The sequence below is a fragment of the Hypomesus nipponensis genome, chromosome 28 (assembly GCF_054491055.1).
Source record: "Hypomesus nipponensis isolate SF chromosome 28, ASM5449105v1, whole genome shotgun sequence".
Taxonomy (NCBI): domain Eukaryota; kingdom Metazoa; phylum Chordata; class Actinopteri; order Osmeriformes; family Osmeridae; genus Hypomesus; species Hypomesus nipponensis.
This window is the reverse complement of record NC_140388.1, coordinates 8,659,051-8,674,986: the sequence shown is the minus strand read 5'-3', so window position 1 is coordinate 8,674,986 and position 15,936 is coordinate 8,659,051. Positions and strand designations below refer to the sequence as shown.

The 15,936-nt window shown below is 52.2% G+C and overlaps 1 protein-coding gene across 2 annotated transcripts in view; it reads right to left on the bottom strand.

The window, feature by feature from the left end:
* Positions 1–15,936, bottom strand: part of arvcfb (ARVCF delta catenin family member b) — a 76,667-nt gene that overhangs the window by 23,360 nt on the left and 37,371 nt on the right. For both annotated transcript variants that reach the window (XM_084694588.1, XM_084694587.1), the window contains 5 exons: positions 13,725–14,227; positions 8,004–8,187; positions 3,684–3,801; positions 3,368–3,539; positions 1,501–1,572 (listed from right to left, as the gene is read on the bottom strand). In XM_084694588.1, coding sequence (XP_084550714.1) covers positions 1,501–1,572; positions 3,368–3,539; positions 3,684–3,801; positions 8,004–8,187; positions 13,725–14,227 — 1,049 coding nt within the window. The remainder of the gene's footprint in view (positions 1–1,500; positions 1,573–3,367; positions 3,540–3,683; positions 3,802–8,003; positions 8,188–13,724; positions 14,228–15,936) is intronic.

Here is a 15,936-nt window from a genome sequence, read left to right as displayed (position 1 = left end):
TGGAATCAAGGTACTCCAGCAAGGACGTTGTGCCACACGCAAACACACACCCACAAATATAAACGCACATTCACACCAATCCACACACACACACCCTCAGCAGTGCATACATAGCATTCGTATCACACCATAATCCAATGCCCTCCAAAATTGGAGGGGGGAGGGGGGGATTATGTACATCATTATGACTCGCTACAACCTTCGCACAATCCTCATCATCACAACCGCTGAAGATAATGCAACAGTGCACCGGGCAGAAAACACGCTAATTATCTTCCTTCAAGCTCATCTGCTTTGCTGACTTCAACGCGATAAAAAGGCAAGAAAAAAAATCGGCTTACCTCCGTAAACCACAGCAATTAATTGTAATCTGGTTTAATGAGAGATCACTTTGCCGTGCTAATGTGGCTAATGACAGCCAAACAGGAAGTGCTATTGACTTTGACTTCCTGCCATTAGGACTTGATGAGTGTGCTGATGTGTAAATGTTGCAAGTCCCCCCTCTGTGGTCCTACCCCCATGGTCCCATACCCCGTTTGACACACACACACACACACACACACACACACACACTCACACAGACACACACACGCGTTCCCAGCAGCACGTCCACAGACGAGCTGTGTGGAAAGACGGCTGCATATTCATTTTGTGTGAGGCTAGCTGACATGTTTCAGGAGAGAGCCCACTGTGAACCAGAGATTCTTAACCATTATTGACACATAGAACAGGCCTTACTAAAGTGGACTGGGAGTTGGGTATGATCTGGCAGAAGACGCAACATCTGTGGCGTACAGAGTGTTTCATTGGTCATTCCTTTGCTGTAATACTCAGGGATGGATAGAGTTCAATGGTAGAGCATTTCACTGTGGATCAGGAGGTTTAAATCCCCTCTGTATGACACTCTGGATCAAAGTGTCTGCTAAACGAATACACTATGTCCTCACATGTAGATAGACAGTACCTGAGTCATATCAAGGGGCTGATCAGTACTGTTAGTTCTAGGTGAGGTATTCATTAAAACCAACAAATTCAAGGTTGACAAATTCCCAATGTTTGCTATCGCTTGCTAGCAAGGGATTCATAAAAGCCATGTGCTCAAGTGAACAACGTCCGACGATCCATGATACAAATTCACCACCAAAGAGGACACGAGTCAACTGTCCAGGTGGGGGGATTGTGCGAGACCAATCAGAGGGCTGAATCCCAACCTCCCGCATGCTTCTCTGCTGTGCGGAAGTTACTGCACATCCTAGACACCCCCCGCTAGCGGAGCGAACCATGCTCTCCTTCTTGGCTCGCGGCTTTCTTTGTCAAAGTAAGAGTTATTCCCGCGGAGCGGAACACCCACTGTACTCCTCGTGACGTGAGAGGAGGCGACGCTGGGATAAACACGTGTCGGATTTGGGCTTTACCCACCGTGCCGTGAAGTGATGTGACGTGGCCAGGGTTCTAACAAGGCCTTGACAGGTGGGGTGCGGGGGAGGGGGGGGGGCGTACCTTTTGTGGGCTCTGTGCGCTTGGGTAGGTCCAGGGTGTCGTAGTTCTTGTCGTTCTCTCCGTTTTTTCTGCCTGGATGGTGAGAAGCAGAGCGCATGTGTAAATGTCACAGAGTTCACTGACAATGTCAGAGAAACCACTGTGGAGGCTGCAAGCGCACACACATGTATGCAAGCACACAATGAGCGCGCGCACGCACACACACACACACAGAGCAATTCTACTGGGGCTGGGAAGCCCTTTTAATAATGCAGGGCTGGGACTACAGAGAGACCAGCTGAGGGAAAGTCTGTCCTCCATCCCTTCAGAAGAGATGTGGGACAAGATGGAGGGAGAGGGAGAAGAGAGTCTATGAAAGAGGGATGCCAACGGAATCAACCCAATACCCTTGAAACGGTAGAAAGCTTTGGAGAGCGGCAAAACTACGAGACTAGCTAGAAGTAGAACAGAGGGGAGAGAGAGCAAGAGAGAGTGAGCGAGAGAGAGAGAGAGATAGAGATAGAGATAGAGATAGAGATAGAGATAGAGATAGAGATAGAGATAGAGAGAGAGAGAGAGAGAGAGAGAGAGAGAGAGAGAGAGAGAGAGAGAGAGAGAGAGAGAGAGAGAGAGAGAGAGTGAGAGAGGCAGGGAAGATACTCACCTTGATTAAACCATTCCTCTATAGCCAAGGAAGCAGCAGCAAGACCAAAAACAAAGCAGGGAGAAGAGCACAGGCATGGTATGAAAAAAAAGAGGAAAAAAGCGTGTGGATTAGCCTTGACAGAATTATACATGTGATCAGTTGCAAGTCATATCTGAGGAGCAGGGGGCACAGGGGAGGAGGGGAGGGGAGCAGGGTGAGAGTCAAAAGGAGAGAGAGAGTGAGAAAGAAAGACACTGGCACTCTTGTGCTCTGATGTGACAGCTTATCGCAACATAGCAGTGCCCCAAACGAGAACAGGCGCCAGGGTTAGCCATGGCACGGCGCCACCTTCCTACAACAAAGAATAAACCAAAGAGGGCACAGAAGAGCAATACAAACCATTCACAGGTAAGAAGTTGCAAGTTGAAGCGACATGACGCTGGACGGGCCTTGGGCATAACATGGGGATCTTGATAGCCACGTGGAGTGAGCATATTGGGATTCTAGGAGATAGTTACTGGAGCTCATGTGTCTAAACAGCTCTGAAGGAAGCACAGGACGTTGCTTTCTGTCAGAGGGGGCTGTTTAACGTGTGAAATGTGGATCAACTCAGATTTAAAATACACCTTCAGGGGTCTGTAATGCCTTAACACACCTCATTAATTCTTGTGCAGAATAGCAGCTGTTGGGCTAATTGCTGCCGGTGTAAATCGCCATAGCGACACCCGCCTGGTGTTGTCTTGACCTCGACACAGACGGAATCCCTCACGGGACCAGTGGGGTCAAGGGTTATTGACTAAGAGATTAATGACAGCCATTCTTTATTTAAGGGAGGGACATACAGTGACAAAGCTTTGCAGCTGTAATTCAGGCAGGAGTTTGAGAGCGTGTCGATAAAGGCCACTGAACCTGTCTGGGGACCAATAAGATGGCAGCACGCCATGACTTCACGACCTGAGGACAAACCAACAGGACCGATCCACACGAAGCACTGCTGTACACAAACCACCAGTTTGGATGAAAGTACATATGCTTTCGCGAGCTAACACTGTGACACACGACTTTGTTCAAACATTTGTTTTCTGTCTCCATTAAATCAGTGGCAAAGATATCAGTCTTGTCTGTGTAAATACAAGAGGATGAAGGGAGCTAACTCTCAAGGTGTGGATAGAAACTGGGGGAGGAGCGCCTGGGAGCAGTACCGCCCTCCACCTCCAGGTGTCGCTCTGTGTGACCTCTCACCTTTGGCCTTCTTTCCCCCGAAGCAGCCTGCGTCATCCTTCTTCTTCCTCTGGGGCCCTGCCGAGCCTGGGGCCTGGGGAGCGGATGGGTCCTGGAACTTATCAGCCCCCGGCACCTCTTTGTGGACGTGGTAGGACAGGTTCCTCATGATACACACGCAGTTCTCCACCGACTGGGGAGAAGGAAGGCAGAGAGGGACGGCGACAAAAACACAGACCACTTAGCCCCAACCAATCACAGAAAGGAAACTATCAATATCTACAGAAACACTCCTGCAGCAGCCGAACGTTGTCACGGTAACAGGTCGCGCGGATACCTTGTTGTCCATGTCTTTTTTCCCGACAGCTGATTGGAGGGCGTGGAGGAGGGCGTCCACCAAGCCCTCGCACTCCCTCAGTCTGCGCCGCGCCTCCGCACCGTCTGAACTCACGTTTCTGAGGGAGCGACACACACACAGGGTCAGATCGACAGTTGCATTGACGGTTTGTGAGGCAGTTCTGAGCGTGTGGCTGGGGGGAAGGCAGACATGGTGTCTGTGTAGGCAGAGTGGAGGAAGGGTATAGGGGGCAGCCACAATCCAAACCTTCACGAGGGACTTCGTTTAAGAGGGCTTCCAGCCATATAATCCCATTACCTAGTGCTCAGCTAGGACTTGTGGAAGCCGGGAGGCAAAGAGGCTGAGGGGCATTGAAAACCAGAGTGCATACTCAAACACACACACACACTCTCACACACACACACACACTTACGAATGTACACACACACACACACACACACGCACTTAAAAATGCATACAGTCATACAAGACTACAACACACGCCACACAGTCACAGTGGCAAAATGACTTTCCGTAAGTGTTTACGCGTGGGGATCCGTGATATTGCGCGCGTGTGGGTGCGCATGCGAGCGTGCCAATGTGAGATTGTGAGCCCGAGTGAGGGTGTGTGCGCTCCGTGCCAGTCTGCGCTGTCGACTCCATTCATCTCAGGCGGAAGCGGGGCCGTTCAGACACCAAGGAGAATTCCAATGAATCCAGAGCAGCGAGACAGAGACGCCAGAGGGCCATCTGGCCCAATGCCATCTCCCGTGAACCCTCACATCCGTCTCCGGCCAGGGGGAAAACGGATCGCTCCGCTAACGGGCTGGCAGGGAGCCTCCATCTGGGACCGATGTGACAGGTGTGCGTTTTTAGGCAGACGGGTCGAGAGAGGGGCTCGAGGTGTTTACTGTCGGGCCTTTCATTTCACCTGGTCTTTCCTCAGGCTGTCTCCCTGAAGGGAGGCTAGTCTATAGAAACCTAACCTGCTGGGGGGGGAGGGGGCGGGGGCACTGTCGAGCAGCACAACATTACATGCCAAGGAGTGGTTAAATATAACCTTTGACCTCCCGATAGACCTACAGATCTGGATCAATGGACCTCGAGCCTCACTAGACCTCCAGCCTCACTAGACCTCCAGCCTCACTAGACCTCCAGCCTCACTAGACCTGCAGCCTCACTAGACCTGCAGCCTCACTAGACCTCCAGCCTCACTAGACCTCCAGCCTCACTAGACCTGCAGCCTCACTAGACCTCCAGCCTCACTAGACCTCCAGCCTCACTAGACCTGCAGCCTCACTAGACCTCCAGCCTCACTAGACCTCCAGCCTCACTAGACCTCCAGCCTCACTAGACCTCCAGCCTCACTAGACCTCCTTCTAGAGTGTGTGTGTGTGTGTGTGTGTGTGTACCGTGTGCCTTGTGCGCAGGGGTTTCAATGAACTGGCTAGGTCCAGAGGTCATGGGTGACATTTGTCCGGAAAAGGACAATAGCTTGTCATGAGGGGAGTGTGTGAAGGGAGACAGCCTCACTAATGGAGAGCGATCACGGCCCGCCCCTGAGCTCTCATGACTTCCACACGTCATCACAAGGTCAAAGTTACTGGGAAACACACACGCAGATACGACACACACACACCCAATTGACAAATCCACACCGACCATGTAGTTTACTGTACATTTACACAAACACAGAGAAACAGATACACACACACACACAGGGCAAAGCAGGGGAGAGACACATGTAGCCCTGTTCCTGTGATGCTAATAAATGGCTATTGGTTATGGATGTCTTTACGGGAGCGAACCTGCGGCTATATCCAGACATGAGCAAACAGAATCTCTCATACATCAGCAGATCTCCCTCCAGATCACCCCCGCGTCTCTGCTCCTAGGCAGCTTACCAGGCAACCGATACGCTGCTGTCGTTGGCTACAGTTACCATGGAGACATGCTCTCGGCAGCAGGTTGGACAAAGAGAGAGGGAGAGAAAGAGAGAGGGGGGAGAAATAAAGAGATAAAGAGTGGGGGGGTGAAGGGAGAGAGGAGAGACAACTAGAGTGGGAGAATGAGGGGGAGAGAGAGAGAGAGAGAGAGAGAGAGAGAGAGAGAGAGAGAGAGAGAGAGAGAGAGAGAGAGAGAGAGAGAGAGAGAGAGAGAGAGAGAGAGAGAGAAAGGTCTGGAGTGATGGCAACGGAAATAACAAACCATAGCACCTGAGGATACACCATGTGACCTGTGGGTTGGATCAGGGATCAGGGTGCAGGGGAGACCCAGATAAGTGTTCATGCCCCATACCCCCCTAAAACACACACACACAAACTTAATGTAGACACACACACACACAAACACGCTAAGCTGCCTCGTTGAGCCCTGCGACTAGGGTTCAGAGGACAAGCAAGGCCTGATTAGAACGGTCTGAGACAGAGGGCCTCTGAGGGGAGTGTCCTATACTGAGGAGAGGAGGATCACTCTCTCTCCTTGCCTCAGGTCAGAGAGGGGGCTGGTGAGGAAGAGAGAGAGACACACAGAGAGAGACAGAGAGAGAGAGAGACAGAGAGAGACAGAGAGAGACAGAGAGAGACAGAGAGAGACAGAGAGAGAGAGAGAGAGAGAGAGAGAGAGAGAGAGAGAGAGAGAGAGAGAGAGAGAGAGAGAGAGAACCCACACAGAAGAATTTTAATCTGGAACAGCAGAGATTGGTATTGCTGTGTGTGTGTGTGTGTATGCGTGGGTGTGCATGTGCTTGGAAGGAGAAGAAAAGCGTCAAGTTGACTGCCAACCAACAGCCTTCTGTTGCGATGAGCTGCAGCAGATTTTAGAACAGGGCAGGCTGTAGCTGGGACCATGATAACACACACACACCACACACACACACCCCTTTTGTCCAGCTCCAAAATACAAATGAAGCCAAATCAGCAGAGGCTGGTAGATAAGGAACTGTAGATTATCCTCACAAGTCAGCTCAGGGTGAAACCCCACTTTATGAGACCCCTCTTCTCACCCCCAGGTCTGCTTTAACCAGCCCAGCTGGCTGGTATGTCCTGGTGGTGTCGGGGGACACTAGGAGAGAGCCCCTGGGGTCATTATCTCTGCCTCAAACCCCCAGACACCAGCACACACTCCCTCCTTAACGCTGAAACTGCTGAGGTCCCTCAAGGTCAAAAGGCCAGGAGAGACAGTTAACACTGTACAGTCGGGATTAACCTTTTACTCTCCCCCCGGATTAAGTGTCTCTCTGAGAGATGGTTCCATAATGAGATTTTATTGGAATGCTGTGGAATCCAAAGGGCAGAAACACAAGATAATACACCAAGGAGGCTAATTTGAGTCTGGAATGCTACAGGTCATGTGACCTTGCCACGGCTGAGGAATACAAACAAAGCCTGCTTTTTGTTTTTGTTTTTTGGGCACACACGCACACACAAAAACATTTCTAGTCAGCTCGAGAAATGAACAGACAAACCTACTCCACTGTAAGTCAATCTTGCCTCTTCACCTTTCTAACTTTCCAGCTCACGGAGGGAGGTGGAGGGGTGGTGGTGGTGGTGGGGGGTGGGGGGGGGCTATCGTGGAGCACGGGTAACGCGGCGGTTGGTACTTTAAAAGAGAGGACGAGGAGACTGGATCTCAGGTAACCATGGCGATAAGCCTCCTCGGTCTTGGGGAGGGTCTTAATCAAGGGGGTCTGGCGGCTGGCTCACATGCCTCAGGTCTGAGGCTCCCTGTGTGCGGGCCCTGCTAATAGGCCTGCTAATGGTCCAAGTGCTGTGGCGGGACCAACGCTGCATTGATTTCCGTCTGAGTGTTTGCCATTACACAGGTGGACAATCAAAACAAGGAAGACTCCCACTGCTCCTGCACAGACAGGACAGCGGAAAGCAGCATAACAGGTCCATAGTGTGTGTGTGTGTGTGTGTGTGTGTGTGTGTGTGGACAGCAGTTGGTTGTTGACTACTGTGCCAAACTCGACACAGCACGTGCATATTCATCTGCAGCACACACCATGCATGGGTGGATGGGCATGTGCAAGTACAACACCCACCCACCACTTCCCCCACCCCTCCGCTTGCCATCCCATCACTCCTGGCTCTACCACCCTCCCTCCCTCCCTCCCTCCCTTCCACCCTCACCACCCTCCCTCCCTCCCTCCCTTCCACCCTCACCACCCTCCCTCCCTCCCTCCCTTCCACCCTCACCACCCCCCCTCCCTCCCTCCCTTCCACCCTCACCACCCTCCCTCCCTTCCACCCTCACCACCCTCCCTCCCTCCCTCCCTTCCACCCTCACCACCCCCCCTCCCCCCCGCCGGCGTGTTACCTGAGGCAGCCGGAGGTGTTCTTGAAGACGGTGGTCCACTCTGCGTCGCGGGGCTTGGAGTCCTCGTTGGGCTCGTGCTCCCAGCCCGAGTGCGGGATGATGACCTCGTTGGTCATGGTCTGCAGCCCGTGGTTGATGATGACCATCTTCAGAGGCTCGAAGGACGACAGGTTCCACAGAGTTCCTGCACAGAACGAGAGAGAGGGAGGGAGTGAGAGTGAGAGTGAGAGTGAGAGTGAGAGTGAGAGTGAGAGTGAGAGTGAGAGTGAGAGTGAGAGAGAGAGAGAGAGAGAGAGAGAGAGAGAGAGAGAGAGAGAGAGAGAGAGAGAGGGAGGGAGGGAGGGAGGGAGAGGGAGAGGGAGAGGGAGAGGGAGAGGGAGAGGGAGAGGGAGAGGGAGAGGGAGAGGGAGAGGGAGAGGGAGAGGGAGAGAGAGAGAGAGAGGTTAGTTATGTGGTGCTTCTGAAGTGCTTAAGGTCAGTGGTCAAGGAGTGGATAGGCATCGACCGTTGCAATGCCATTACAACAACTCTGTATCCCTGCTACACATGGTGAGGGAGGAGAGAGAGGGGAGGGAGGGATAAGGTGGAGATGCCCCAAGCCCCATGACTGTTGCAATAAAGAGAGAGTCAAGAGGGATTTCTCAATAACAAATGGATGTTCTGCAGCAAGCAACGGGTTTGTGAAAAGAAAAATATTACAAATTGACTTCAAAGTCCACCTACGGCACACACATAGGGCCTGGCCTTTAGTTTTATTAACAAACCCCACCCCCTCCCCAGCAGAACCGCGCTCACCCCCCCCCCCCCATCCCACCCCACCGCCCACCCTCTCCATCCCTTGTCCTCGACCTAGTCAGAGATGGAGCAGAATAGTAGGAAGATAAACGATTTCATCTGGGGTCATATAGTATTCCCCCCCACCACAACCCCCCCCCCCCCCGGCACCAAGGAAGATTTCTTACTCAGACAGAACAATAATAGCCAGGAGCAACAGTGTTTCACTAAATCTTAGGCACACACACACACACACACTCCCTCACATAAACACATAGACACAAAGATGGCCATATGCAGGACACTTAAACTGTCATAACTCCCCAGCTCTGAGGAACTGTATCCCTAAAGTTTCCACATGGTCAATATTTTCCGTGTCAAATCATGCTGACTGCACAAGCATACACGAAAAAAAACAGAACTAAAAATACTTCTCCAGTAAAAATATTCTTGGGTGTGTTCGTGTCTGGAGAAAACGACATCCCAGGTCCAATAATAGCACAACCAGGCCTCCATTTACTACACATGGCTTCCATCCGACATTTGTAAAAAAAAAAAAAAAAGAACCCACTTATTGTGGGCGTGAATCGAGGTTGAACAAGTTGCAATGAACAAAGATGTTGCTGTCTGGTGTTTTCAATTCAGTTCAATTCACTATTAATCCCAGTTCCTTCTTTCCTTCATTTTCAAGATGCAAGTTTACGTACTGGTGCACTGGGATTCTTGTTCCTGTTTCTCTCAACAGTTTCCTAGTCGTGTAACCTAAGTCATGTGTTGCTATTAGGACCGTCTTTAAGTTCTAAATAGTTCTTTGGCAGCGTGTATTTGTTTACCTATGTAACAGCAGCGGATGTGTTCGTGGGCTGGGTGGAGGGAAGAGAGATGGATGGCTAGGAACACGAGAGGCTGACGGCTTGATTAGCTCCAGCGCCAGAACATTAGCGTCACTCCATTAACTCTCACAACGAGCAGTCAGCATGCCGCGACAAGCTAGCTGGGCTGGCCTCCATGCTAATGTTAGCCATAGCAGTAAGCAATCATTTTGGTAAACTTTTCACTGTTGGTGAACACTGCAGCCCAAGACTAGGTTTCCTGTCAGATTTAGGTCTTAAGATGGACCCGTAGGAACATACATTTATTTTCTGTAAATGGGAAACAAAGGGAAAAGTTGTTGGAAACACATTTAGCTTTGGACAAGGTGAATGTTTCATCGAGCAGAATACAGAGAAGGCGCCTCAAATCCGTCTTGTGAAGAATGGAGATTTGCCCGAAAAGAGATTCATCCTCTATCCTTAGAGATAGATATCCTCCAATTCCTCAGGAAACTCCTCCAAAGTTCAGATGTGTACACACACACACACACTGACAGAGAGACAGAGCCTCCACCCCTATCTTAACATGCCCTTACAAACCCTTCACTGTCAAACATTAGGGCTGACATATTGGTCAGGATAGCGCCTGTCCTTGTTATAGCTGTGCCTGGAGGACAAAGGCATGTCTTAGTACCGACGCCTCCATACATCACACCCAGGCGGCCATCGCTCGTAGACCCACTGTTGTTTAGTGAACTTCCTGCCCCTGTCTAGGATCTCCGGTTTCCGAACTGTGTGTCCAAACTACCGTAACTCCATCAGTCTATATCGTTTACACGGCCTGTTTATGTACACAGTACATGTTTCCTATTTCCATGACTGTCGGCATATACAATGCACACTGCAAGCGCTATGCCGCTAGAACGAGGCCCTTCTGATCCTTTGTTTTACGCTATGCTGAATGGAGCTAAGGAGAAACATGTCATGCCCTGTATCTATCCGTAGCTTGCTCCACACCTGGAAACATTGTACAGCTTTGGTGTTTGGGCCGGGTTCCTGTACGGCACTCTCCGTATCACATCGACAGGTGCCCCACAAGCCGAGGAGCTGCGTAGCGTTTCCTGAAGGAGTCATACCAGACCCTCCCTCCTCTCTTTTTAATCCCTCTCTTCCTCCCCAACCCGTGCTCTCACTCTATGCCTGCGCTGTGTGTGTGTGTGTGTGTGTGCGTGTGGCTCTGGGCTCCTAATTCAATTTCCTGAGCGCTGCAGCTACAGATGTGGACGCTCCATCAGGGTCGTTCACTTAGGCCGGCCCATTACTGCTGGCCCCGCCCCCCTGCACCCCCCCCATTACTGCTGGCCCCCGCCCCCCTGCACCCCCCCCTCCACCACCACTCCCCCCCCCAGCGCCAACCCTGGCACCTCAACCCATCCATCATGTGCAGGCAGACAAACAAGGGAGGGCGAGAGAGATAGGGAGAGAGAGGGAGGGAGAGATGAAGGGAGAGAGTGATGGAGGAAGGGAGAGGAACAGGGAGGGAGGGTGAGAGAGGGATGGCATGGAGGGAGAAAGAGAACGATAGAGGGAGAGAGATGGAGGGAGGGAGGGAGGGAGGGAGAGGTGGAGGGTAAGGGAGATAGATGAAGGGAGGGAGAGAGAGAGATGAAGAGAGGGAGGGAGAGATGGAGGATGAGGGAGAGAAAAATGGAGGGGAAGGGAGAAAGATGGAGGGAGGGAGGGAGGGTAAGGGAGATAGATGAAGGGAGGGAGAGAGAGAGAGATGAAGAGAGGGAGAGAGAGATGGAGGATAAGGGAGGTAGATGAAGGGAGGGAGAGAGAGAGATGAAGAGAGGGAGGGAGAGATGGAGGATAAGGGAGAGAAAGATGGAGGGGAAGGGAGAGAGATGGAGGGAGGGAGGGAGGGTAAGGGAGATAGATGAAGGGAGGGAGAGAGAGAGAGATGAAGAGAGGGAGAGAGAGATGGAGGATAAGGGAGATAGATGAAGGGAGGGAGAGAGAGAGAGATGAAGAGAGGGAGGGAGAGATGGAGGATAAGGGAGAGAAAGATGGAGGGGAAGGGAGAGAGATGGAGGGAAAGGGAAAAAGCAGGAAAGAGAGACGGAGGGAGAAAGAGAGTGAAAGCTATTAGCTATGCAGCCGTAACTCTCTCTGCAAATGTATTAGAGGCAGACATCTGGGCTGAGATGAGGATGAAGGGAGGGGTGGGGGTTGGGGTCCTAGCGGGAAGGCAGGTGTAGCTGGCCTATAGTGTCCGGTCTTACAGAGACAGAGTTTGATGTGTGTGTGTTCTAGGAGATTGTAGGGAGTGGAGTCAGCCCCTGTTTAATTGCCTTTCCTCCAACTGACCCAGCTTCTGCAGGGTACATCCAAACGTTAAGCTTGAACATCCCCCCCCCCCCACTCCCCCCCACACCACCTCTTCCCACCTTGACTATCTCCCCAGCCCTGTGCTTGCTGGAGAACCCCGGCCCCAGGTCTGATAGGAAGGAGAGCTAAACCCGACGGGGGGAGAGACCAAGCTCCAGAACTAATAACCGCTTCTCTCGCATGTGGGACGGTGAAACCATCTGGCTCTTTTCACGTCAAGCTTTTCCTGCAGAAAGCAAGACTCGCTCGCGGTTTCAGGAACAGCACAACACAAGTCCTCCGAAACGCATGCGGCCAACTCGAAACCAGTCTATTTTTAAAAGGCAGCAATTATATTTAATTGTAGAAAAACACGGGCAGTTTGGAGGCTGCAGACCCGCGCTGGAAGCACAGGTCATTGTGATGGGGTTGTTTTCCCAGAGGCCTAGTGGCACTGGCCGCTCCAGGCAGGAGGGAGGGGGAGGGAGTGTCAATTCTATTTTCTTTCTACGGTATATCTTTTTTTATTTTTCTATTTCCCTCCCATACAATTGACTGTATACGTATGAACGTATAAAAAGATGTATACCCATAATGCAGTGTACTGCTCTATATTTGTGTGTGTATTTATTTTATATTGTATATATGTGTGAGAGAGAGCAACAGAGAAAGAGATACTGTATATGAGGGTATCTATACGAGAAGAGAGAGAGAGCGCTGTCTCTCTTCCCCAGGGCTGTGCTAGGAGGTTATTTTTAGCAGCGATTGAGAGTGAAGTTGTGCTGTATGGGCCATCAGTTGTTTACTGGCACACATATCCCTCACTGCGACATCTCTCTTAGAGGCAGCCACCTTGTACACACACACACACACACACAGAATCCACCTCTGCTTCTCAGTATATTCAGGGAGTGCCGCAGAAGGGAGGCCCTGTTGGAAAGCAAACACGGCGAGGTGAAAGGTCACGTCTCCCCAGCCTACTGGGGGATCTGTAGAGTGAAGAGTCTGGCCTGTCCAAAAGGAACCCCTAACCCACTCCCGGCTTACCAGCTTGTTGACCGAATGTGTGTCAGGTCAGACCAGTTGTGTTAGGATTAGCAGCGAGGCGGGAGAGAGAGGAGCCATTGTGATCCCTCGCTGACATTTAGCAGGTCGGGACCACGCCCCAGACCGAAGGTATTATATCGCTGGCCTGGTTTGGACCCTAACCCTTGCCCTGTGCCCAGCTCAGATGGACGAGTACAGATTAAAGCCCACCAGATTACACTGACAGCACGCCCTCACAGGCAAGATACAGAGGATAGAACGTACGCTATTTGCGTGCTGCTTAGATAAAAGCGTCTGCTAAATGAACGAAGCGTAAAAATGCAACCGTCCCGTTCAGAGAGTCACCGTTAGTGTTCCTTCCCTGAAGGTGAAGTAAAAAAAGTCCTCGTTTACCTTTAACATTTTGAAGTCAATCCAAAATGTTCAATAAATAAACGCCTAATAATGTATTAAAACATATTGATCATAAATACATGGTCATTATAAAACTCAACCGATGAACCAACACAGTGTTTTGTGATGTATTCACAAGTACAGTAGACGAGTAGAAACCAAACTCTGGGTGAAGCCACAAGCGTTTTAATGTCTACCCCAACCTTAGACTTGGCCCTAGCCCTATCCCTAGACTTGGCCCCAAGCCCTCGGCCTCACTGTGGGCGGAGCCTCCAGCCTCGCTCCCTGTCACTAAAGCACAGCAGGTATCCAGACCCCCCCTCACCTGTGATGAGCTCTCGGACCTCCATGTCGTTTGTCTTCCTCAGCAGGCGGATCAGGGCGGGGATGCCGTCGCAGTTCTTGATGGCCACCTTGTTGTCGTGGTCCTTCCCGTAGGAGATGTTCCTCAGTGCTCCGCAGGCCTTGCGGTGGACCTCGGCTTTGGGGTGATCCAGCAGACCGGCCAGAGCGGGGATGCCCTTCAGCTGGCGCACGTCCTTCTTGATCTTGTCGTTCTCGTAGCACAGGTGCTGCAGGTAGGCGGCGGCATTGGACTTGACCGGGTCGATGGGGTGGCCCAGCATGGCGATGACCTCGGGCAGGTCGGGGTCGCGCCAGCGCGGGTCCTTGCGGATGCTGTCGATGGAGGGCGAGCGCCGGCCGCCCATGCGGTCCAGGCTGGCCATGCTGCCGCGCTCGGGCTGGGCCAGGGGCGCCGGGTACATGCCATGGATGTAGGGGTGGCGCTCGTCGATCAGCTCCGCCTCGATGGGGTCCTCGTACCCTCTGGGTGGGGGAGAGGAGGAGAGAGGGAGTGAGAGAGGGGAGGAGAGAGAGAGGGCGAGAGAGAGAGTAAACGGTAAAGGGAGACCGTGAGTGGGATAAAGAGAGAGCGAGAGCAAGAGAGGGAGAGGAGGGAGAGCACGATGGAAAGAAAGAGAAAGAGGGAGAGGGAGTGAGCTGTGGAGAGGAGAGTGTAGCGGGATTCGTCGAGGTGAGGGATTACGGAGGGAGTCGGGGGAAATTCAAGGAAGGTGAGAAAGTGAGTGATGCAGGGAAACGGAGAGAGAGATCCGTGAAGGGGTGAAGGAGAGGTGAAAACATGGGGGCGTGAGAGTAAACAGGGAGGACAGACATGGGAGCTGCTCTGTCGTTAGGCGCTCTGGCAGAGGGGTATACTGGTTGTAAACAAAGACGCGCACACGCACACGCAATCCCGCTCGTAATTACAAACAGGGCTTGTCGGTTTACAGATGTGTACATTCATCTTGTCACCTCGCGTTATTAACAATGTTGTCGGAGTGAGAGGAGGAGGGGTGTCGGCAGAGAAGGAGAGAGAGATGGGGGGGGGAGGAGAGGGAGGATGGGAGGGAAAGGGAGGAGATGGAACGAGAGAGAGGGCGAGGGCCCAACGGCAACCGGGGCCGACTACAAAGCCAAAGTCATCGGGGGAAAAGAAACACTTCTGACGTTTTCAAGACGGCACCAGGGGTTTGTGGGAGAGGGGGGGGGGGGGGGGGAGAGGGGGGGGGGATTCAAGGATGGCGTCGCCCCCTCCCCCTCCCCCCCCCCCCCCTCCAGGAGAGAGAAGAACAGAGAGAGCTCCAGAGCACCCGGGAGGAAAATTCTTCTGAGCCCACACCTGCCCCCCAAGACCCGCTCTGGTCCCCGCACCAAAGACTATGCTAATGCTGCCTGCCTCTCTGGGACCAGGGCTGGCTCGGGTAGCAGCGGCTTCATCTCTCACACACAGACGTAGCACAACTTCCACATGCTGGAGTGTGCGTGTGTGTGTGTCACAAGCACCCTGGCATAGTCGCCCTTTACATACACAAACATATGCACATGTGCTACACACACACACACACACACGGTGACTAACATGCTCACACAGCAGTACGCCCACATCCCTCACGTGTACGACCCGTCTCTCTGCTCTGCAGAGGGGCTTCCTCTATCCTCTACAAGCACGTGGACCATAGAAGAAGAACCAGCTCCTCCCTGTCCTCCAACGGGGGATATGACACGCACGAGCGATCCCTGCCGACGCCTCCGCCGTTGGCGAGATCCTGTCGTCTCGCAACAGACTGCGCTTTTTTTCTTTCTCGGTACGATGTTGCACTCGAAAGGTGATGATGCTGTTATTGTTGCCACCATCCTATCATCAGAGTGATGTACTCTTGTACTGCTTCAGAACGATGTACTCTTGTACTGGGTCACCAAGGTAACGGGGTAACCATGGCGTTGTAGGATGGGGGATATTGAGGCAGAAAGGCTTCTCTGCTCCCCCTACTGCTTGCTCTTTGCCCCTTTCTTCCACTCCAGTGACAAGCAAGAGGACAGACAGGAAGAGGGAGATGGGGAATTTAATGATGCTTGTGCACCCTGTAGCATTCCCCCTGCCCACCCCACTCTCCCTCACACACATACAAACACACACACCAACTCAGAGAAGCTTGTATACCACAGTTACATAAGGCCTGTTTCCCACCATT